Source organism: Macaca mulatta, chromosome 7 (genome assembly GCF_049350105.2).
Source record: "Macaca mulatta isolate MMU2019108-1 chromosome 7, T2T-MMU8v2.0, whole genome shotgun sequence".
NCBI lineage: Eukaryota > Metazoa > Chordata > Mammalia > Primates > Cercopithecidae > Macaca > Macaca mulatta.
In genome coordinates, this window is record NC_133412.1 from 89,475,110 (window position 1) to 89,499,662 (window position 24,553).

General features: G+C 39.7%; 1 protein-coding gene across 7 annotated transcripts in view; it reads right to left on the reverse strand.

Moving 5' to 3' along the window:
• TTC23 (tetratricopeptide repeat domain 23) overlaps window positions 1-24,553 on the reverse strand; it is a 107,323-nt gene that overhangs the window by 70,645 nt on the left and 12,125 nt on the right. For 5 of the 7 annotated variants that reach the window (XM_015143120.3, XM_077938133.1, XM_015143126.3 and 2 more), the window contains 4 exon segments: window positions 15,311-15,510; window positions 8,049-8,172; window positions 5,198-5,348; window positions 4,888-5,013 (listed from right to left, as the gene is read on the reverse strand). In XM_015143120.3, coding sequence (XP_014998606.2) covers window positions 4,888-5,013; window positions 5,198-5,348; window positions 8,049-8,172; window positions 15,311-15,490 — 581 coding nt within the window. In that variant the 5' untranslated portion in view covers window positions 15,491-15,510. 7 annotated transcript variants of the gene reach the window in all.

A 24,553-nucleotide genomic window follows, 5' to 3' on the forward strand; every position in this document is an offset into this window, starting at 1 on the left:
CTCAACAAATGCAATAAATATTATATCTTGGATATCTGAATTGTGTATTTCCTATCTTATAAGACAGAATACCTAACTTTTGGCAGGAAGGGATTCTGGACTGGTAAAGCCCTCCCAGTCACTAACGACCTTCTTCCTCCTCCAGTTATATAAATGGAATCGTACAGTATGATTCTTTTGCATCTGGCTTCTTTCACTAAACATTGTTTGTGAGAGCCATTCAAGCTGTTAAGCTTAGGAGTAGTTTTAATCATTTTATTTATATTAACAGATCACATTTTTTCTGTTTTACTTTTGTTGAACCTTTAGGCTGTTTCCAACTCTTGGCTATTACAAATAATGTAGCTTTGAACATTCTTGGCTATGTCTTTCGGTGAAAACATGCATATGTTGGGCATATAATTTAGTAGTGATACTACTGGATCAAAGGGTATGCAAATGTTCAAATTTAGGAGACAATGCCAAATAGTTTTCTAAAGTAGTTACACCAAATGTATTTGAAATAATGGTATATGAAAGAGCATATCAGAGAACCACATACTTCCAAATATTTGGTTTTATTAGTCTTAAAATTTTTTTTAGCCAATCTAGTGGGAATGTAATAGTATCTTATGATTTTATTTATTAATTTAAAGAGACACAGTCTTGCTTTGTCATCCAGGCTGGAGTGCAGTGGTGTCGCATAGCTCACTGCAAACTCAAATTCCTGAGCTCAAGAGATCCTCCCACCTAAGTCTCCTGAGTAGCTAGGACTACAGGTGAGCACCACCACACTTGGATAATTTAAAAAATATTTTTGCAGAGATGGGGGTCTCCCCATCTTGCCCAGGCTGGTCTTGAGTTCCAGGGCTCAAGTTATCCTTCTGCCTCAGCCACTCAAAGGGCTGGGATTACAGGTATGAGCCACCACACCCAGCCATATCTTATGATTCTAGTTTTCATTTTCTGATGACTGATGAGTTAGAACACCTTTTGATAGGTTTATTTGCTATGTGGGTGTTCTTTTTTTGGGAGAAGTTTCCTGCCCATCTTTCTCTTTCTTTTCTTTCTACTTTTTTTTTTTTTTTTTTTTTTTGAGACGGAGTTTTGCTCTTGTTGCCCAGGGTGGAGTGCAATGGCACAATCTTGGCTCACCACAACCTCCGCCTCCCGGGTTCAAGCAATTCTTCTGCCTCAGCCTCCCAAGTAGCTGGGATTACAGGCACCCGCCACCACACCTAGCTAATTTTTGTATTTTTGGTAGAGACAGGGTCTCTCCACGTTGGCCAGGCTGTCTTGAACTCCTGACCTCAGGTGTTCCACCCATCTTGGCCTCCCAAAGTGCTGGGATTACAGGCATGAGCCACTGCGCCCAGCCTCCTGCCCATCTTTCTATCCAGTTATGTGTGTTTGTTTAACTGATACATAAGGGTTCTTTATAGATTTCAAATACAAGCCCTTTGTCAGTTATATGTATTACACATATTGTCTGCAGTATAAGATACACGATGATTTAAATACAGGACAACACAGCACCAAGCAGAGAGAATAAAGAGTGCTGGCATGCTCAAAGGTCCTTGCATTGTTCAGGAAGTGGTTAAATGATTAATTTACACTTAGATTCTAATAAATCAGGGATATAAATGACAAACTCCATGGTAACTACTAGAATAAAAAGAAAATAACAAAGCCAGGCATGGTGGCTCATACCTGTAATCCCAGCATTTTGGGAGGCCAAAGTGGGTGGACTGCTTGAGCCCAGGAGTTCAAGACCAGACTGGGCAACATAGTGAAATCTCATCTCTACAAAAAATACAAAAAGTTAGCTGGGTGTGGTGGCACACACCTGGAGTCCAAGCTACTCAGGAGGCTGAGATAAGAGGATTGCTTGAGCCCAGGGAGGTTGAAGCTGCTGTGAGCCATGAACCCATCACTGTACTCTAGTCTGAGCAACAGAGTGAGACCCTGTATACAACAAAGAAAAGAAGAAATAAAAGAAAAAACAAGAGAAAAGAGTGTATAACCTGCAAATTAATGGGTATAAAATGGAATCACAGAACTATTTAATTAATCTAAAAGAAAGCAAGTAAGGAAAAAGAAAGGGACATAAAATTGGTAGGAGAAAAGGAAATTTAAACCCAAATAAATATTTTTTAAAAGGTATTGTAGGAAAATATATACTAAAAGAGAGCTAGGATATAATATCAGACAGAATAGATGTAGGAGACAAAAAAGGACAAGGTCAACTAACCAATAAAGTGATAGGTTAAGAAGATATGAAGCTGTTAAACTCTCCTCCTCTCACCCCAACAAAATAGCTTCAGGATATATATAACAACGCAATACAATTAAAAATCAGTAACATCAAGATATCTTGAAAACTCTCATAACTGCAAACCAAAACACACATCATTGAATAATCCTTGGACTAAAGAATAATTTATAAATGGAGTTATGAAATACTAAGAAGTTATGACAGTGCTAACGCTTCATGATAAAATATACGGAGTAGAGTTAAAGTAGGTCTTGGAAGGAAATTTTAGAGAATATTTTTGATATTTAGCTGGAAAAGACTTTCTAACCAGACTCCCAAAGCATAAATCATAAGGTGAAAATGAATGGATTTGAGTGAAGCAAAATAATAATAATTTCTAAGCCATGAAGAACACCATAGACAAAATTAATAAGTGGGCAATAGATATAAGAAAATATTTATATCATTAATATTTATAATATACAAGAAAACCCTGATTATCAATAGGAAAGGTACAGGAAACTGTAAAATAAAAATGAGAAGGAATACTAACAGGCAATTCATAGAAGGAGAATCCCAAGTGGCTAAGATGTATATGAAAAGTATTCAAACTCACTAATAGGAGAAATATAAACAGAACTTAAATAATTAGATAGCACGTCATATGCACCAGGTTGGCAAAGATCAACAATGTCAAATATTGCCAGGGGTGTGCTAGGAACCCACCCGCTCTGCAAGTGGGAATGCAAATGCAGATGGGTGTCGTGGTTGGCTGGTGCTTGGTGCACTTAAAGTTTGTTTGTACTCAGTACCACCCCTGGAATATAAACCTCAGAAAAGCAATACCACCCCTGGGATATAAACCTCAGAAAAAGTGTCGCTTAGCCATATAAGTGAAGCTGTGTAAGAATGGTCATGGCAGCACTGCTGTGGCAGCAGAGAGCTGGGGACAAGCTGAATGTCTATTGTTAGGAGGATGGACAAACAAAACGCAACAAATGCATTTTATGGAGAATTATACAGGAACCAGAAGCAATGAACTAAAATCCAGGCAACAACCAAAACATGTTGAGTGGAAAACAGTAACAAGCAGAATGACACATATGCTACAAATTTATAGGAATTTTCTCTTTCTTTCTCTCTTTCTTTCTCTCTTTCTCTTTCTCTCTTTCTCTCTCCCCCCCTCCCCCCCCCGCCCCTTTCTTCCTTTCTTCCATTCTTTTTGTTTGAGACAGAGTCCTACTCGGTCGCCCAGGCTGAAGTGCAGTGGTGAGGTCTCGGCTCATTGCAGCCTCTGCCTCCCAGGTTCAAGCAATTTCTCCTGCCTCAGCCTCCTGAGTAGCTGGGATTACAGGCATGCGCCACCATGCTCAGCTAATTTTTGTATTTTTAAGTAGAGATGGGGTTTCACCATGTTGGCAAGGCTGGTCTTGAACTCCTGACTTTGTGATCCACCTGCCTCAGCCTCCCAAAGTGCTGGGGTTACAGGTGTGAGCCACTGTGCTCAGCCAAATTTATAGCAATTTTAAACACATAAATATGTAAAACAATACTATTTGTTACTCAGAGATACATACTCAAAAACATAAGCCATCATTAAAGTATTTATCTATGATGTGTGTGTAGGAGAATGAGAGAAAAAATCAGAAATGAAGGGAAAAAATTAATTTAAAAATCCATACCGGAGAATTTGCACAGATGAATGAGCTCTGCACTTGCAGTTCAAAAACCACTCAAGAAAAACAAAAGAACAAGGGGAATTGTGATCACAAAAGAAATACCTTTAACTGGATGAGTCAAAGTTGGTTCTTCCCACTTTCCATTCACATGGAAGCATTAGGTGTGTTCTCCTGGGGCCCTTTCCTAGCAATTTTCTTGAAATGATTCCGTGGGTTCTCTGAGTTGTCTTGGGAATCAACCTACACATACAATCTAGTTAGGAAGGTAAACTGAACTCTTCCAGGTTTGGCTGAGGGAAGCCATGTAGGTCAACTGGGATTCTCTGCCTCTTCCAACACAGACCTTTCTTCATCTTTTCCTCTGCACAAGTCCATCTTTCCAAAGAGTGTGGGCAAACTTTGTCACCCCAATACTCTGAGGAATTGGCTTAGGTTGCCCTTTGGAGAGAGATAAAAGTACTAACTATGCAGAACCTTCTCTTCATATCTCTTCCAGCTGAGTTTACTTGGTGAGTATGGAGTAAGGCGAGGAACAAAGAACAATCCTTTCATTATCATGGATTCAGATAGTTTAAGATCTTTCTCCTTTTAGGTTTTCATCATAAAAGCAACCCGTTGAAGCATTTTAGACCAGAGCAGGGCAGGGAAAAAAGGAATGGAGGGAGGAAGAGAAGGGTGTAGGGGCTGGGGGTGAGGAGGGAGAGCAGGTAAAAAGAAAGTCAAGAGAATAATGATCAGAACTCTGGGACCCAGGGTGGATATGAGGGCACTCCATAGAGAGTGAAAAGTGTCACTGATGGATGCCTTGGTTGGGGCTGCTCTGACATGACTGTGCTCCTCTTTTACTTTTACACAGTGGCCTCCGGAGAAGCCATAGCCGCAGCCTCATGGAGATGCTCCTCCTACCTGAGACAGATTCTACTGGCAAAGAGCCTCCAGCCATCATGTAAGCAAAATCCTAAACTTGAAACTTACTGTGCAAATGATAATCTGATCCGTGCTTCAATTTCTATCCATTCTTCCTTTATAATCCTTCCACATTGTAGCAGCTCCTTTGAAAGTCTCTCTGCTTTTGTCAAATTCTCTGAAGCTTCCTTAAAACTAAATTGTGTTCAGGAAACTTTCCACTTGGTTCTAGATTCTACACCCCATGTCCTGAACTTCCTTGGTTCCCATACTTCCAATCACACTTCCTAAGTCATCCATCAGCATCAGCTTTTTACTTGGCATATAAGTATTATATGAATAGTATTTCTATTTGTAAAAGTTAGAGGCAAAAGGATACTTGTGAAGGGAGAGTAAAGCTCTGCCCATGGTATGGAAAAGCTCAATGGAAAACTTGAAAACATCTGTATTCTCGTTATAGGGAGGCACAATGGAGTTGGCGAGGATTTGTTTGGCTTTTTCTGCATGTTGTTTCGCTTGCAGTGACAGTCCTGTGGACAAAGAAAAAGAGGTCTCAGTTTCTCTTTCATCTCAACTGGACAGGAATACAGTTCTCTACAGTCTGAGAATCTAACAAGGTCTCCTTCACATATTGTCAAATGGCACATGGAGATGTATCTGGGCAGCATGAAACACTGTCGTGACTGTAACAACCAAAGAAGTGTTTTATACCAAGTACTCAAGATAAATTTTCCCCCAATGGCCTTTTTAGAAATAAACAGAATGAGCTGGAATTGAACAACTTTGAAACTTCACCAATATCAGAAGTAAAATATGTTACATATAATTATAAGAAACAAATTGAATACAAGAACTACAGCATTCTGGGCAGGAAATAAAATATTCACGAATTTTAATCCTGGCTGTGTAACTGCAATCGTAATGAAATACTAAAAATTCTGAATCTTCAGCTCACCCACCTATAATTATAACGTCAGAGAGTTATTTTTTAACATAATGCATATCTGATATCTACAAAAACTTACAAACACAATTCCAGTGAGGTAACAGATTAATGTGTGATAATTTCGTATTCCTATGTGGTAAGAGACTAATATGAAACAAAATGGAGCAAAAAAAAAAAAAAATTACTACTAAGAACGAATTCCTCAGTGTGTTCCAGTGTTCCTCCATGGGCTTGTTAATCTGTGGGAAGGGAGGACTGAAGCCAGCAAAGCTTCAGGGCTTTGCACTTCCCTGTATTCCCATCCTCCTCCCTTACACTGACACCCACTTCCACTCACATACACACAGCCCCCGTCTTATGTTCTTAGTTACACAAAATTGTATCTCACATCTCTAAAAAATCCTGTCAAAATATGAAGTTAATTCTGTTCCTATGTCTATAAAACAGGAAGAATATATTTTCTAATGGAGAAAGTCAAGGGTATGCTTTTCATGTGGGAATTCTTACACGATATTATCTTATTACATATTTTTAAAAAGCACACACATGTATTAGTGCCACCTGTGCTTGTGATATTACACAAAGCATGGTGGACTGTATTTTCAACTGTGTCAAGTCCCTGAAGGAACCTGAACTCAATTTACTGGAGGCAGCATAGGGTGAAGTTCAATTTTCTCCTAAGAACCTTACTTTTGAAATCATAAAAAAAAACATTGGCTCTGAAGTCAGACTGCCCAGAATGGATCCCCTGCTCTACCACTTATTATAAAATGCTGGCCTCAGCTTTCTCAGCTGTAAACAGGGATATTAAAAATACCCACCTCTGAGGACCGTGGTGAGGACTGAACAAGGTTATGCATGGAAAGTAACATGATGCCTGGCACCAAATGAGACTTTAATAAATGGCAGATACTACTCTTACTTTAAATTGAGAAGGACTATCACGCAGAGAGGCAGCAGGCTGTATAAGAAAAGCATCATCTGAAACCCCAGATGGCAGGACAAACTGGCATTGAAATCCTAGGTCTGAGTCTTAGATCAGCTACTTATTAACAGTGTGGTATGGGGTAAGCTGTTCTAACTCAGACTCATTGTTTTCCCTGAATCTACAAAACGGGGTGGGAGGGCAGAGTTTAAACTAGATAATCTCCAAGGTCTCTAACAGCTTTGATCTGATAGGTAGGACAAGTCTATAATCAGATTTGGCCAAATTGATTGGATGGCAATAATGAATATGCTTGGTATAGAATATGCTTGGCATTTGGTGTTTTCCACTTCTATTGTTTTCTTTATTCACTGGGCCAACCCTGGAAAGTTAGCATCACCATCACCATCATTATCACTTTTCAGCCGAAGAAGCTGAGCAGAGAGATGCTCTTGTCCATCTTGTCTTAGGCTGCACAGTCAGTAAGTAGAAGCCATTATCACATCCTCGGTGTCTATTGTTTTTGTCTTCCCTGCACCCAGTCTCCCGTTTCCCTTTTGGGATGCCTGGCTCCTGCACATCCAATCCATGTGATTCGGCGAAGGCCTGCTTCTCCTTCAGGATCCAATGAAGCCAAAAGGAAGGTTTAGCCAATCAGACTACTCCTTGCCTTTGGTATACAACCCAAGTTGTTTCAATTAGAACCCTTCCCATATTCTAGGATTTTGGTAGAGGGACATTATTTTACTCCTGGGAATGCTTATAAGGGAAGCCTAAAGTTGCAGGCAGTCTTGCTGCCACTATGTGGGCAAAGCCTGGCTAAGAATGGAGCAAATACCAAGAAAAACAGAGCCAAGCAGTGGGAGAGAGACAAACTGAATCCTGGTCACATTGTTTGAACACTGAATATGGCTAAATCTAAAGCAAGTTTTTCTCTTGCATTTTTCAGTTGTATGAGCCAAAAATTTTTGTTTATGTCAATTTGGGTTAGTCTTTTTAAATTTTTTGGTTATTTACAGTCAAGAGATTCTCCAATAAAAGTGTGAATGAATCCCATTCTGGGCCCCTATTCCATACCTTGGGTTTTTTCCTACAAAGTCTTCTTTGTAGATTAATTTTCTCCTAAGAACCTTACTTTTGAAATCATAAAAAAAAAAGTTACAATATTTTTTCCCTTTTTCCCCTTTGAATGTTTACATGTTATACACTTTATCAACTCTTTCTAAAAGGAAATGGCTTCTTGGTATTTAGAAAGAAGAATATTAAAAAACCCCATCCTTCGAATTAAGTATGAATCAAATTTTGGGGAGAACAGCAGAAATCAACCAATTGATCACCCTCAGTCTAAGGCGAGCTTACCTTTCAGCTGGAGGTAGCCTTGAGCCAGATTAACATGTGCCTCTGCTAGTTTCCAATGTGAGTCTCCATAGCAAATTCTTGTCAGTGCTACGCAACGCACAAGCTCGTGGACGGCCTGTTTGTACTGTTAGGAAGAGAAAACAGGCTTACCAGTTATACAACTTAAAACTTAAGAGTCACAAAACACAAAATCAATGTGCTTTTATATCCCTTTGATAAATACTGAGTGACTACTATGTTCAAAACATTGTTCAAAGCACTTGAGATGTATCAGAGAACAAAACAGACAAAGATCTATTTGGGGTGGTAAAGTGTACAGTTGGTAAGATGAAATAGACAATAAACATAAGAAGTACAATTTATAGCACATTTAAAGGTGAAAAAAAGAAATAGAATTTAAAAAATAGAAAAAGTAGAGCAGACATCTAGTCATTCTCTAGGTTTCCCAGCTGTCCACCAATGAACAGCTACTCCATATGCAGGCACAACAGGGGCAAATGGTAGTGTTCGCAAATACTATACTTTGTGTGTGTGTGTGTGTGTGTGAGAGAGAGAGAGAGAGAGAGAGAGAGAGAGAGAGAGAGAGAGAGAGAGAGAGAGAGAGACAGGGTTAGGGTTAGGGTGAGAGAGAGAGAGAGAGTGAGAGAGAGAGAGAGAGAGAGAGAGAGAGAGAGAGAGAGAGAGAGACAGGGTCTCACTCTGTCACCCAGGCTGGAGTACAGTGGCACAATCTTGGCTCACTGTAGCCTCGACCTCCAGGGTGGGCTCGAGCAACCCTCCCACCTCAGCCTCCTGAGCAGCTGGGACCACAGGTGTGCACCACCACACCTGGCTAATTTTTTGTATTTTTGGTAGAGATAGGGTTTTGCCATGTTGCCCAGGCTGTCAAATACTATACTTTAGCTCTCAATTCAAAACTCTCCTTAGCCGTCTACACTAGCATAGCAAATGAGATCAGCAGGACTTACAGAGTTGATTAAAGCAGTGAGAAGCACATTTTCATTCAGGGCTAGGACAAAAAGAACAGAAAACTAGATTCCCAGTTCGAGGTGATCTCAGAGCAGCCATATCCTCAAAGCAAAGCTGGTAGTTTTAAAACACAGTTCCAGGCCGGGCGCGGTGGCTCAAACCTGTAATCCCAGCACTTTGGGAGGCTGAGGTGGGTGGATCATGAGGTCAAGAGATTGAGACCATCCTGGCTAACATGGTGAAACCCTGTATTTTTAGTCTCTACTAAAAATACAACAAATTAGCCAAGCGTGGTGGTGGGCATCTGTTGTCCCAGCTACTTGGGAGGCTGAGGCAGAACAGTGTGAACCTGGGAGGCGGAGTCTGTAGTGAGCCGAGATTGCACCACTGCACTCCAGCCTGGGCAACACAGCGAGACTCCATCTCAAAACAAACAAACAAACAAACAAACAAACGAAAACCTTCAGCTCCAAAATTCTCTGATACTCCTTCCATCCACAGATGGGGGTCTATGTCCCATTTCCTGTGAATCTGGGCTTTATGACTGTTTGGCCAATAGAACCTGGAGGAAATGATGCAGGACCAATTTTCAGGCCACAGTCTAAAGGAACTGGTGGCTTTGCTTTCTGTCTCTTCTTGGGTACTCACACTTGAAACCTGTTATGGGCTGAACTGTGTCCCCTCCCCAACCTCCCTGAATTTATATATTTAAGTCCCAACCCCCAGCAGCTTATAATTTAACTGTTTTTGGAGATGAGGTCTTTAAAGAGGTGATTTAAGTTCAAACAAGGTGTTAGGGCGGACCCTAGTCCAATACAGCTGGTATCCTTATATATGAAGAGGAAAAGACACCAGGGATGGGCATGCACATGGAGAAATGACCATGTGAGAATACAACAAGAGGGCAGTCATCTACAAACTAAGGAGAGAGGCTTTAGAATGAAATCAAGCCCTGCTCACACCTTGATCTTGGACTTCCAGCCTCCAGAACTGTGAGGAAATAAACTCTGTTCTTTAAGCCACAGCATGTGTGGAATTTTATTATGTCAGCACCACAAACTAATACAGAACCCAACCACAGTGCTGTGAGGAAGCCAACATGGCCCCGTGGAGAGAAGACCCACATAGAAAGACCCACATAGAAAGTGAACCATTTTGGCACCAGATTCTCCAGACCTTTCAAGACCAGCTGATGCTGTGTGGAACAAAGCTGAGCAAACCCCACTGAGCTCTGCAAAAACTGCAAGCTCATGAGAAAATGAATCGCTCTTTTTGTTTTAAGACACTAAGTTGTTGGGGTGTTATGCAGCAGCAGATAGTCAGAACAGCAAGAGAGATGGCTGAAGAAAGAAAGCTGAAGGGGTCAAAGCAGAGGAAGAAAGGTAAGAACAACGATGGAGTTGTGGAGAAGACCCAGGATGCCCCTAGGATGCACCCCCATCAATGTCAAAGCTCAAAGGACTTGCATTTCCACACAATTCCTCCATGCATTGGAAATACCTTCACCCTAAAACAACATTTTTCTAGACAAAAATACACAGCCAGACAGTTGGCCAAAGAAGAGTCACTTTTGTGACCTAGCAGGAGGAAGCTAAGGAATACATGCTCACCATAAAGTGCTGAAAGAAGGTGGACTGTGGCATTTTTTTTCTATAGTAACATGTTTCTTACTGCAAAAATAATGTATGCTCATTGTCAAAATACGGACGAGCAAAAAGATAAAAACTAAAAATCACCTGTAAGTTTACCCCCTAGAGATATCTAGGCAGCTAAATATCCCTTTATTCTTTATTTTTATGAATCTATATATTTTTTCTTTTTCTTTTTTCTTTGTTTTTTTTTTGAGACGGAGTCTCGTTCTGTCACCCAGGCTGGAGTGCAGTGGTACAATCTCCGCTCACTACAAGCTCCACCTCCCGGGTTCATGCCATTCTCCTGCCTCAGCCTCCCGAGTAGCTAGGACTATAGGCGCCCCCCACCATGCCCGGCTAATTTTTGTATTTTTAGTAGAGACAGGGTTTCACCTTGTTAGCCAGGATGGTCTTGATCTCCTGACCTCACGATCCGCCCGCCTCAGCCTCCCGAAGTGCTGGGATTACAGGTGTGAGCCACTGCGCCTGGCTATTTTTTCTTTTTCAAAAATAGGTTCATAAGCTACTTGCAGGTTTACAGTCTGCTGTTTTAACAATATATGAATAACTTCTCATGTCATCTTCTATGATATAAGTTTGAATGGCTCTACAGTATTTTATTATATGATTATATCATAACCGTATTACTCAATCCACTCTTTATTGGGCATTTAGGTGTCTGCAAATTTTTTACTCACTGAATATCCCGTATGGATACCTTTGCACACACCCATAAACATTCCCACAAAATAAATTCCTCCAAATGGGATCGTTGTGTAAAGGATATGCAAAATTCTGAGGCTGTGAGTAGCTATTGGTGAAGTACCTCTCCAAGAGGTTGCACCAGTTCATACTTTCAACACATCATATGTGAGCAGAAATGCCCCTTATGTTGAACCGAGTACAAATTGTGGAATTTTTGTTTTGGTTTTAGTTTGTCAATTTGTCAGTTGGCCCATTTCTTCTGGATTTGGTCCACATTTTTCCCCCAAATTGATGAGGCTGAACGTCTTCATGTGTTAGCTGGCTGTTTGTACTTCTTTTGGGAATCACCTTTTTATTGCCTCTAGACACAGGAAGTTTATGGAATGACTTCTTTGGAGAGAGAGAAAGAGAACAACAACTACAGTGTATGAAAGAGAAGGAAATGACGACAACATCACGGAATCCAGACAGAAAAAAGAGGGAGATCTGTTTTGATAGTGAATCTGTCCCAAATACAGATTTCCAGCAAAGAGGACTGTGCAGGCTGAGTTGGGCTTCCCTGATAATAACCTTGGTTCTCAGGACCTGAGCGGGGTTAGAGGTATACAAGAAACAGCTTGCCCTCCCTTCACTTCCTTATGTTATAAGGCATGGTCCAAATATCCCTATTGGTTTTCCAACCTTTATTCTACCAGTCCCAGTGGCTTTAGCAATAGGCATTGGTAAGGGGCAGACAGAAGACAAGTATGAAGTAGCAAGGCAATTTCAAAACTGGGAGGAGCCTTGGAAATAATCTAATCTGGTCCCCTCAATTTAAAGATGAAGGAATATAAGGCTGGAAAGTTGAGATGATTTACCAGCAAGTGGTAGCATCAGGAAGTGGTTAAACAATGAGGGGATGGATTGAGGACTCAGGAGTCAGCTTGAAGGGTCTCCCATTGGCAGATATGGAATAATCTGAGCTTCCAAGAAAACAATAGGTTGTAGTGTATTTGAAAAATACAATTTCCTGAACCCATACTGATAGGAATAAATGAATGATAAATAAGCTGTGAAGAAAGAAAAGCTCTTCCTTATAATAGAATGCCAACAAACAAATGTTGAAAGCATGTGGAAGTCAGCGACTGGCTCTGTGACAAACATCATAGTAATAACTGATTCAGGTGAAAATCATCAGTGAACACTAAAACTGACGGAGTGAAGTTTTAAATATATACATAGTCTCAGTGAATCTCCCCACAAAATACTTATTAATTACAAAGGGAAAAATAGCAATTCTGCAGTAAAGAAACCTGCCACACAGCACCTTAACCAAATGTTCAAGGTTGGCATCACTGTCACGAGACAAATAGACATTCTGCACCTCCTGACAGGACGCACTAAGGAGCGCCCCATGTCACACCTGTGGTATTCCTGCTCCAAATGTACAATCTGAATAGAATCATGAGGAAGCATAAGACAAACTCAAAAGGAAAGATATTCTACAAAACAATTAGAGTACATATTTCCAAGATATCAAGATCATGAAAAACAAAGTAGGTTAAGCAACTGTTTCAGATTAAAGGAGACTAAAGAGACATAACAACTCTATTTAGCATGAATTCACAGACTGAACCATGGGTCTGATTATTTTCTGTAAAGGACATTATTAAGAAGAAATATAAACAAGGTTTACAGATTAGATAATAGTATTATACTGACATTAATTTCCTAATTACGATCACTGTACCGTGGCTATGTAAGGGAATAGCTTTATTCTTAGGGAATAAACACTGAAGAATTTGGGGGTAAAGGGCCATAATATCTATAACTTACTCTCAGTTCAGAAAAACAATGAGAGTCAGAGAACAAAGCAACACAGCAAATGTTAACAATGAGTGAATCTTGTGCCTTTTCTGTAAGTCAGAAATTACTTTAAAATACAAAATTACCAAAAACCTGATATTTTAAAAAGTAAATTACATCATGTTAATACCTTGCTGAAAATATTTTTAAGGCCTTCCAGGGCACTTAGCTGGAAACCTGCAAGGCCGTAAGTGAACTGACAGCCTCTCTCACTATGTTTAATGTCAGCTTGCAGCTTCTTCTCCTTGCTTCAAATATGTCCTGCTTGTGCCTACCTTGTAGCTTTATGTGTGCTATTTCCTCTCCCTAGAACTCTTTTCCCTCAGCTCCTCCACACTGGCTCCTTCTCTTCCTCAGGTCTCACCTTATCTTCCTGGAGGCCCTCCCTGATCACGCTACCCAAGACAGAGCCACTCTATGTCCTCCTTAGCACTTATCACAGTCTATAAGAATCTGGTCCATTTACAACGTCGATCGCCTCTCAGGTCCATCAGGGTATGTACCTTGTCTGTCCTATTCACCATTGTATCCTGGATTCTTCACCAGAACCACAGAACAACGACATGTTTAATACCATTCTAGATACACAGAAAATAAGTTAATTCTTTACATTTGTTAAATGCCTTTGGGCATGAGGGCTTAATTCTTTTGCAGAAGTCTGGTTGAGAAAGGCTGCCAGCCTAGAGCCTACAAATAGTAGGTACCGAGTATCTGTTGCATAATGAACAAGTACAACCTCAAAACCAAATTTGTGCTCTTTCTCTATAATCCTGGTCTTTCTCCTGTATTCACTATACTGATGAAGGTCATGGGCAAGTCTCCAATCATCCAAGCAGACTCAGACCTTGGGTGGTAGGAATTCTACACACCCCATCTTTCTCACTCTCACATCCCCATTCCCTATGTCCCCTCAGTCATCCAGTCCTGTCCCACTGACTTCATTTCTAAATTCCTTTCAAAAGAGCTCAGCATTTCTATTGCCTCTGCCACGTGTTGTTCAGGTCCTCATTATTGGAGGATTATTGCAAATATCCTCCTAACTGATGCTCCTCTTCCAGTTTTACTCTTTTTTTGTCCATACCTTTCATAGCTATGGGAGTGATTGTTCTTAAAATCAAACCTGCTCATGGCATGCTTCTACTTATAACCTCATGGTAATCCTCCATCATCTTCAGGGGAAAATCAAAACTCTTTCACTAGGCCTTGAGTGCCCTCTGGGCCTCAGTTCCTGCCCATAATCCAGCTTCATATCTTGCCCTGTGTCACTAACACATTAGTCCCAGACAGCTCCTTATAGTTCTCCAAACAGACTGCACTCCCTCAGACCTTTGGCTCTTGTCTATCTGCTACCTCTGTCCAGAACATTTTGGTCCTCTTCATCACCTGTCCAACTCCTAAGCACTGTTTACTAATGCAGTCTACGTAACTCCCATCCCAAGAAAGTGTGCTTTACCTGCTGTCCCTCTACCACCTCCAGGCTCACTGCCCACCCCTTTCTGTTTTGTATCTATGTCACTCGAGCTCTCACAGAACTTACCAAACTGACTACCATTATCTGTCCCCCATCTATCTTCCCAACCAAATCCTGAGTCCCTCCAAGACAAAGACTGTGGCTTTTCTTTCTGTGCCCCTGGTACCTACATGGCACCTGGCACATATTAGGCATACAATAGGTATTTATGATGAATGGATGAACAGGACCCAACACATAAGAGGTGACAGAGAAATGCCTACTGAATGAGTTAGTGAGTGAGTAAAACTTTCAAGGAAAGAATGGGAAAGAAGCATGCAGAGAACAAGATCTGAGATTATAAGGAATTATAAGCTCTATGAGAGCAGAAGCTTCATCTGCTTTGTTTGTGTTGTATCCCAGTGCCCAGACTTGGCACACAGTGGGACCTCAATAAATATTTGTTGTTGGCTGTGCCAGCCGCTGTGCTTGGAGCCTAGAGATACTACATTCATTCATGTTATAACAAAGGCACTGTCTTACACACTCTCTTGTACCAAACTGCTGAGATTAGAAATGTAATCCAAAACATTCTACTTCTCTTGATTATACCTTATAGCTCAAATCCCAGAGTAGAAATACAGAAACAAAAGTCTCCTTACTTCGTGACTGTTGGAATAAGACTTTGCTTTCTCTTCACAGAGGTGGAGTTTCTCTCGAGGAGGCTGGAATAGTGCTGTCTGAGGCAGCTTGTTTTGGAACTTCTTACTATTAGTGATGCTAACAGCAGCAACAACTTCATCTAGGTGGTTGGATATGTGGGTTTCCTGTGATTCTTGCATAGTTTTACATTCATTGTCTTCTAATTTTAAAATAAAAAACAAAGATGTTAAATGATAATTTACATAGTTATTTTTAGAAATATACATTTCAACACTATACCATAATTTCTTTGAAATTAGTAGTATTATATCCCAAGATTATGGTGGCTACTACTGACCTGCTGATTTCTACTTTCAACTAAATTAAACCTTCTTTATGTATATGGACACACATATATGTACACATACATATACACACATACATACACATGTATATATAAACACACACACACATAAATGTATATGTGTGTATTATACACATACATATGTACGTATATAAAGTCCAGTAGAAATTAGCTTAGCACATACATATGTATTTATATGTACATATATATATAAAGTCCAGTAGAAATTAGCTTAGCCCAAACAGTTCTCAATGACCCCAGATTAAATCAGCTGAAGCCCAACTGACCCTGAGGTAGAAAACAAATAACTGTTGTTACAACTTTTACTTCTGGCCAAGATGAAGTAATAGTAACTACATTTACCCTCTGGCCTGAAATAACCCAAAACAAACAAATAAACAGCCCACAGAACAAAGGATAAAACAATGGTTTCAAGAAACAAGACAAGCAATGAGAGAGCAATTCCTGAGAGATGGAAAAAATAAATCACCCCAGTTTATTGCTTTGAGAGAGTTTCCAGGAAACAGCACAGGGAGAGGGCACCCAGAAGTTACCCCAGTGGACTACCTGAGTTGAGGAAGTAGAGTTGAGAATTTGGGGAGACCAAGGTGACTAGAACTGACAGAACAAATTACTGAAGAGGAGAAGGCTCCAGAGACAGAGGAACCAAGAGATTAGCAGAGGGACACCCTTAAGTCTAGGGACAGAATACTGATTAGCATGTGCGTAAGAAAATTACTTAAGTCTGGAGAAAGAATCCTTCAACGAAGTTACAGGGAACAGTGTTTTGTGCTCACATAAGGCTGGTGCCTGTTGCCAGCAATCAGACTGAAAAAATTTCTAATTCATGAGGCATTAGATAGATACTCAGAAGTCTTTTATCTCAGTAGGGCTGATAATTAGCTGTAGACTGAACACTGCTCAGATCACCACACAGATCATAAAAAGTAAGACCTAAAAGGATCAAACTGTTTCCAATTGACTTGATTGCACTAGAGGACAATACTCAAGGATATTCATAGGAATACTAAAATAATCAATACCTAACAAGGTAAAATTCACAAAGTCTAATATCCAAAGATTACCAAGCATCCAAAGAAGCAGGAAAACATGGCCCATAATGAGAATAATCAATCAATCAAAACTGACCCAGAATTGACACAGATGTTAAGTTAGCAAATAAAAACATTAAAACAGTTATAATAATTGTATTCTATCGGTTTAAAAAGTTACATAAAGACATGGAAGAAATAAAAAAGACCCAAATGGAACTTCTAGATAGAAAAATTATGTGTGAAGATGAAAATGCGTGGGATTAATGGCAGATTAGAAACTGCAGCTGAAAAGATGAATTTGTAGACATAGCAATAAAAATTATCAAAAACAAAAAAAAAATCAGTGGGCTGCAACACAACTTCAAGTTGCCTAATATATATGTCATTTCAGTCCCTAAAGGAAAGCAGATTGGAGGAGGGACAGAAAACATATTTGAAGAAATAATGGCCAATATTTTTCCAAATTTAAGAAAAAGCATAAAGCCAGAGATCCAAGAAGCTCAATGAACATGAAACACAAAAAACATGAAGAAAACTATACCAAATAAAGTCAAAACATCATAAACAAATTGCTTAAAATTATGATACAGCAAAAATCTCAAAAGTAGAGAAAAAGGACACATTACATATAAAAAATAAAGACAAAGATGATAACAGATTTCTTAGAGGAATAAAAAGCAAACAAGTATGGAAAGAAAAAAGTTGGCAACCTTAAATTCTGTACTTGTGAAAATACCTTTCAAAAACAAAATTTTAAGTAATTTATCACCAGAAGACTTGCACTACAATGTTCTCAAAGAAACAGGCGTGAGCCACGGTGCCTGGCCTGTTTTTTTTTTTTTTTTGAGACGGAGTTTTATCTTGTTGCCCAGGCTAGAGATAGAGCAACGGCTCTATCTTGGCTCACCACAACCTCTGCTTCCCAGGTTCAAGTGATTCTCCTGCCTCAGCCTCCCAAGTAGCTGGGATTACAGGCATGCGCCACCACGCCCAGCTAATTTTGTATTTTTAGTAGAGACAGGGTTTCTCCATGTTGGTCAGGTTGCTCTCGAACTCCTGACCTCAGGTGGTGATCAGCCCGCCTCGGTTGCCCAAAGTGCTGGGATTACAGGCATGAGCCACCACACCTGTCCTGTGTCTTAGTTTTAACAAAAAAGTTTAAAAAGTAAAAAAAGAAAATAAAAAATTTTAAAAATGGAAAAAAGCTTATAGAGTAAGGACACAAAGAAAGAAAAATTTGGCCAGCCACGGTGGCTCACACCTGTAATCCCAGCACTTTGGGAGGCCAAGGCAAGTGGATCACAAGGTCAAGAGATAGAGACCATCCTGGCTAACATGGTGAAATCCCATCTCTACAAAAAAACACAAAAAAGTAGCTGGGCATGGTGGCACATGCCTGTAGTCCCAGTTACTCGGGAGGCTGATGCAGGAGAATTGCTTGAACTTGGGAGGTGGGGGTTGCAGTGAGCCAAGATCACACCACTGCACTCCAGCCTGCACAACAGAGCGAGACTCCATCTCAAAAAAAAAAAAAAAAAAAAAAAAAAAAGAAATGATCAAAGGGCCTGATAGATATTTCTCAAAAGACATACAAATGCCCAATAGGAGTATGAAAAAATGCCCAAGATTGTTAATCATTAGAGAAATGCAAATTATATCCATGAGATTTCTTCTTACACCTGTTAAAATGGCTATGATTAAAAAAAGAAAGATAAATGTTGGTGAAGATGTGGAGAAAAGGGAATCCTTGCACATTGCTGGTAGGAATGTAAATTATGGAACACAGTAAGGAGGTTTCTCAAAAAATTGAAAATAGAACTACCATATGATCAAGCAATCCCACTACTGGGTGATATATCCAAAGAACAGTATTCGTATATTGAAAAGATACCTGCACTCCATATTCATTGCAACATTATTGACAATGATCAAGATATGGTGTCAATCTAAATGTCTATCAACAGATGAATGAAGAAAATGTGGCACATATACACAACGGAATACTACTCAGTCTTAAAAAAGAAGGGCATCCTGTCATTTGTGACAACATGATGAACCTGGAGATATTATGTTAAGTGAAATAGCCAGGCACAGAAAGACAAATACTGAATGATCTCATTCATATGTACAATCTACAAAAGTTGAACTCACACAAGTAGAGAGTAGAATGCTGGTTACCAGAGGTTGTGGGAGGAGAAATAAATTCAAGAGATCTATTGTATAACATGGTGACTACTGTATTGTTTCCTTGCAAATTGCTAAGAAAGTAGACTTCAAGTGTTCTGATCATAAAAAGGGATAAATATGTGAGGTAATACATATGTTAATTAGCTTATTTAGCCATTCCACAACATATACATATTTCAAAACATCATGTTGTACAAAATAAAAAATGAGAGAGATGCCATCACTACAGATTCTACAAATATTAAAAGGTTAACAAGAGAATATTATGAATACCTTTATACCATAAATTTGACAATACAGATGAACAAATTCCTTTAAAGACATAAACTACCAAAGCCCAAAATATTAATAAAAAAGAAAAACTGTATGATCATGTCACTCAACATAGAAAAAGCACTTGACAAGATCTAATATTTAATATCTATCCCTGATGAAACTTCTTAGCAAAGTAGGAATAGAATTATACTTCCTCAATCTGATAGGCACCTTTGAAAAACCTACAGCTAACATCGGACTTAACAGTGAAAGACTGAATGCTTTATCTCCACGATCAGAAATAAGACAAGAAGGTTCACTCTCAATACTACTATTCACCGTTGTACTGGAGCTTCTAGCCAGTGCAATCAATCAAGAAAAGAAAATAAAAGACATCCAGATCAGAAAGAAAGAAATGAAACTGCCTTTATTCACAAACAGTACATCTCTACTATCATTTATATAGAAAATATGATGAAATATGCAAAAAACCTACTAAAACTAATAAATAAGTTCAGCAAAATTGTAAGACAGGGGTGTCCAATCTTTTGGTGTCCCTGAGCCACAATGGATGAAGAATTGTCTTGGGCCACACATAAAATACACTAACACTAATAATAGTTGATGAGCTTAAAAAAAAAAAAAAAAAGAAACTGCAAAGAAAAAAAAAGTCTCATGTTTTAATAAAGTTTATAAATTTGTGTTGGGTCACATTCAAAGCTGTCTTGGGTCACATGCGGCCCATAGGCCACGGGTTGGACAAGCTTGTTGTAGGATATAAGATCACTACACAAAATAATATTTTTCTGTATCAGCAATGAACAATCAAATTAAAATTAAAATATAATAGCATGTGTAATAGCATCAAAAATAGGGAATAAGAATAAATTTTACCAAAAGATGAGTAAGACCTGTACAAAAGTTAAAACTACAGAATACTACTGAGAGAAATTAAAGAAGGTCTAAGTAAATAGAAGCATACACCATATCCACGGGTTGAAAGACTGAACATTATTAAGATGTTAATTCTACCTAAATTGAGCTACAGATTTAAAGCATACCCAATCCAAAACTCTACATGGGTTTCTGTGTTGTTTTTTTTTGGTAGAAATTGACAAATTGTTTTGTTGTTGTTTTTTTTTTGAGACAGAGTCTCGCTCTGTGGCCCAGGCTGGAGTGCAGTGGCCAGATCTCAGCTCACTGCAAGCTCCGCCTCCCGGGTTTATGCCATTCTCCTGCCTCAGCCTCCGGAGTAGCTGGGACTACAGGTGCCCGCCACCTCGCCCGGCTAGTTTTTTTGTATTTTTTAGTAAAGACGGGGTTTTACCATGTTAGCCAGGATGGTCTCGATCTCCTGACCTCATGATCTGCCCGTCTCGGCCTCCTAAAGTGCTGGGATTACAGGCTTGAGCCACCGCGCCCGGCCGACAAATTGTTTTTAAAGTTCATATAAGAGTGCTAAGAATCTAGCACACCAAAATGACTTTGTAAAAGTAGAACACAGTTGGAAGATTAACATGGCTTTTTCTCATTCATTTATTTATAAAGTAGAAATTTAAACTTATTTAAATTTCTTTATTTATTCATTAAATCTAAAATATAGACTTTAGATTTTAATCTCAATGTGAAATTTAGACTTAAATCTAAAATACAGATTTATTGACCTATATTTATTATAAAGCTATGGTAGGCAAGGCAGTTTGTACTGCTGTTAAGATAGACAAGAAATGGAACAGAATGGAGAGTCCAGAAATGGACCCACACATACATGAATAACAGATTACTGACAAATATGCAAAAGCAATTCCTTGGAGAAAGAAGTCTGTTCAACAAATGATACTGGAACAACTGGATATTCACACGTAAAAATAAAACAAAACAAAAAACTTCTTTGATCTATCTCTCATGCTATATATAAAAATTAACTCAAAATTGAATAGAGCTAAATGTAAAACTTAAAACTATCAAAACAATGTGTAAGAAAACCCTTGTGACCATGCATTAGGCAAAGCTTTCCTAGATATGACCACCAAACATAACCAATTGGATTTCATCAAAATTTTAAATTTTGCTCTTCAAGAGAAACTGTTCATTAGAAAACTAGAGGCTGGAAGAAAATATTTTCATAAATATGTATCTGATGTAAGATTTGTATCTTACTGGTATAAAGAACTCTCAACACTCAAGAAAACAGCTCCCTGTACAAATGGGCAAATTATTTATTTATTTATTTATTGAGACGGGGTGTCACTCTGTCACCCAGGCTGGAGTGCAGTGGTGTGACCTTGGCTCCCTGCAAGTTCCACCTCCCAGGTTCATGCCATTCTCTTGCCTCAGTCTTCCAAGTAGCTGGGACTACAGGAACCTGCCACCACACCTGGCTAAATTTTTTTTGTATATTTATTAGAGACGGGGTTTCACCGTGTTAGCCAGAATGGTCTTGATCTCCTGACCTCGTGATCCGCCCGCCTTGGCCTCTCAAAGTGCTGGAATTACAGGCGTGAGCCACCGTGCCTGGCCAAAAATGGGCAATTTATTTTAACAGATGCTTCATCAAAGAAGATATACCAAGAACAAATAAGCACATGCTTTATATTCAACACTATTAGGCATCAGGGAAATGCAAGTTAAAACCACAATGAGATGTTACTCATCAATTAGAATGACTAAAATTAAAAAGACTTATTGTACTAAGTGTTGATGAGGATGGGGAATAACTGGAACTCTCATACACTGTTGCTGGAAATGTAAATAAGGCCAGACACAGTGGCTCATGCCTATAATCCCAGCACTTTGGGAGGTGGAGGCGGGAGGGTCACCTCAGCTCAGGAGTTTGGGACCAGCCTGGGCAACATGGCAAAACTCTGTCTCTACAAAAAATACAAAAATTAGCCGAATGCAGTGGCATGTGCCTGTAGTCTCAGCTACTCTGGAGGCTGAAGCAGGAGGATGGCTTGAGCCTGGGAAGAGGAGACTGCAGTGAGCCAAGATCACACCATTGCACCCCAGCCTGAGAGACAGAGGAAGATACTTTCTCAAAAAACAAAACAAAACAAAATTGTAGTAAAAAAAAAATATATATATATATAAAAAAATAAAATTTGTCATTTTAACCTTTTCATTTTTTTTCCCTTTCTTCATATGGCCATTTTAAGCATTTTTGTTTGTTTTTGTTTTTGAGACGGAGTCTTGCTCTGTCGCCAGGCTGGAGTACAGTGGCGTGATCTCGGCACGCTGCAATCTCTGTCTCCTGGGTTCAAGCGATTCCCCTGCCTCACCCTCCCGAGTAGCTGGGACTACAGGCGTGCACCACCATGCCCAGCTAACTTTTTGTGTTTTAGTAGAAATGGGGTTTCACCACGTTGGCCAGGATAGTCTCAATCTCCTGACCTCGTGATCCACCTGTCTTGGCCTCCCAAAGTGCTGAGATTACAGGCCTGAGCCACCGTGCCATGACCATTTTAACCATTTTTAAGTGTGCAGTTCAGTGACATTAAGTAAATTCACATTGCTGTACAACCATTACCACTGTCCATCTCTAGAATTTCCTTCATCTTGCAAAACTGACACTCTGTACTCATTAAACAGTAACTCCCTATTCCTCCCACCCTCCACCTCTGGCAACACACATTCTACTTTCTGTCTCTGAATTTGACTGCTCTAGGTACTTTGTATGTGTGGAATCATACATTATTTTGCCTTTTGTGACTGCTTATGTCTCTTAGCATAATGCCTTCAAAGTTCATCCATATTGTAGCATGTCAGAATTTCCTTTTTTTTTAAGGCTAAATACTATATAACATACTGTGTTTACACATTTATCCATTAATGAACACTTGGGTTGCTCCCACCTTTTAGCTATTGTGAATAATGCTGCGATTGAACATTAATTTACAAGTATCTCTTTGGGTTTCTGCTTTCATTTTTGGGAGGTACATGCCCAGAAGTGAAACTGCTGGATCATATGATATGTTTTTAATTTTTTTTTTTTTTTTATTGAGACAGAGTCTTGCTTTGTTGCCCAGGCTGGAGTGCAGTGGCGTTATCTCGGCTCACTGCAAGCTCCGCCTCCTGGGTTCACACCATTCTCCTGCCTCAGCCTCCGGAGTAGCTGAGACTACAGGTGCCTGCCACCACGCCCGGCTAATTTTTTGTATTTTTAGTAGAGACAGGGTTTCACAGTGTTAGCCAGGATGGTCTCAATCTCCTGACCTTGTGATCTGCCGCCTCGGCCTCCCAAAGAGCTGGGATTACAGGAGTGAGCCACTGCACCCGGCCCTATGTTTTTAATTTTTTGAGGAAACATCGTATTGTTTTCCACAGAGGCTATGCCATTCTACATTCCCACCAGCAGAGCACAAGGGCTCCAATTTCTCCACATTCTCGACAAAACTTATTTTCTGTTTTTAATAATAGCCATCCTAATGGATATGAAGTGCTATCTCATGGTGGCTTTGATTTGCAGTTCCCTAATGACTAGAGATTCTGAACATCTTTTCATGTACTTATTGGCCATCTGTATACTTACTTTGGAGAAATGTCTATTGGAGTCCTTTTCCCACATTTTTTTTTTTTTTTTGAGACAAGGTTTTACTCTGTCACCCAAGCTGGAGTGCAGTCGTGTGATCACAGCTCGCTGCAGCCTACAACTCCTGGGTTCAAGTGATCCTCCTGCCTCAATCTCTGTTGCCCCTGCTGGTCTCCAACTCCTGGGCTCAAGCGATCCTCTTGCCTTGGCTTCCCAAAGTGCTGGGATTGCAGGTGTGAGGCACTGAGGCTGATCCTTTTCCCACGTTTTAATTGTTTTTGTTGTTCTAGTTACTGTTGATCTGTAAGATTTCTTTATATATGCTAGACCTTAACCCCTTATCAGATACACAATTTGCATATTTTCTTTCATTACATGGATTACCTTTTGTTGATTATTGTCCTGTTTTTGCACAAAAGTTTTCAATTTTGAAGTAGCCCAATTTATTTATTTATTATTTTGTTGCCTTTGCCTCTGGTGTCATACCTGACAGTTTCTTAATAAGTTAAACATACACTTAGCACAGGAGCCATCGTTTCACTCTTAAGTTTTTGTTTTTGTTTTTGATTTTTTTGAGACAGAGTTTCACTCCTATTGCCCAGGTTGGAGTGCAGTGGTGCAATCTTAGCTCACTGCAACCTCTGCCTCCTGGGTTCAAGCAATTCTCCTGCCTCAGCCTCCTGAGTAGCTGGGATTACAGGCGCCCACCACCATGCCCGGCTAATTTTTGTATTTTTAGTAGAGACGGGGTTTCACCATGTTGGCCAGGCTGGTCTCAAACTCCTGACCTTAAGTGATCCACCTTCCTCAGCTTCCCAAAGTTCTGGAACTACAGGCATAAGCCACCATGCCTGGCCAACTCCTACGTATTTAC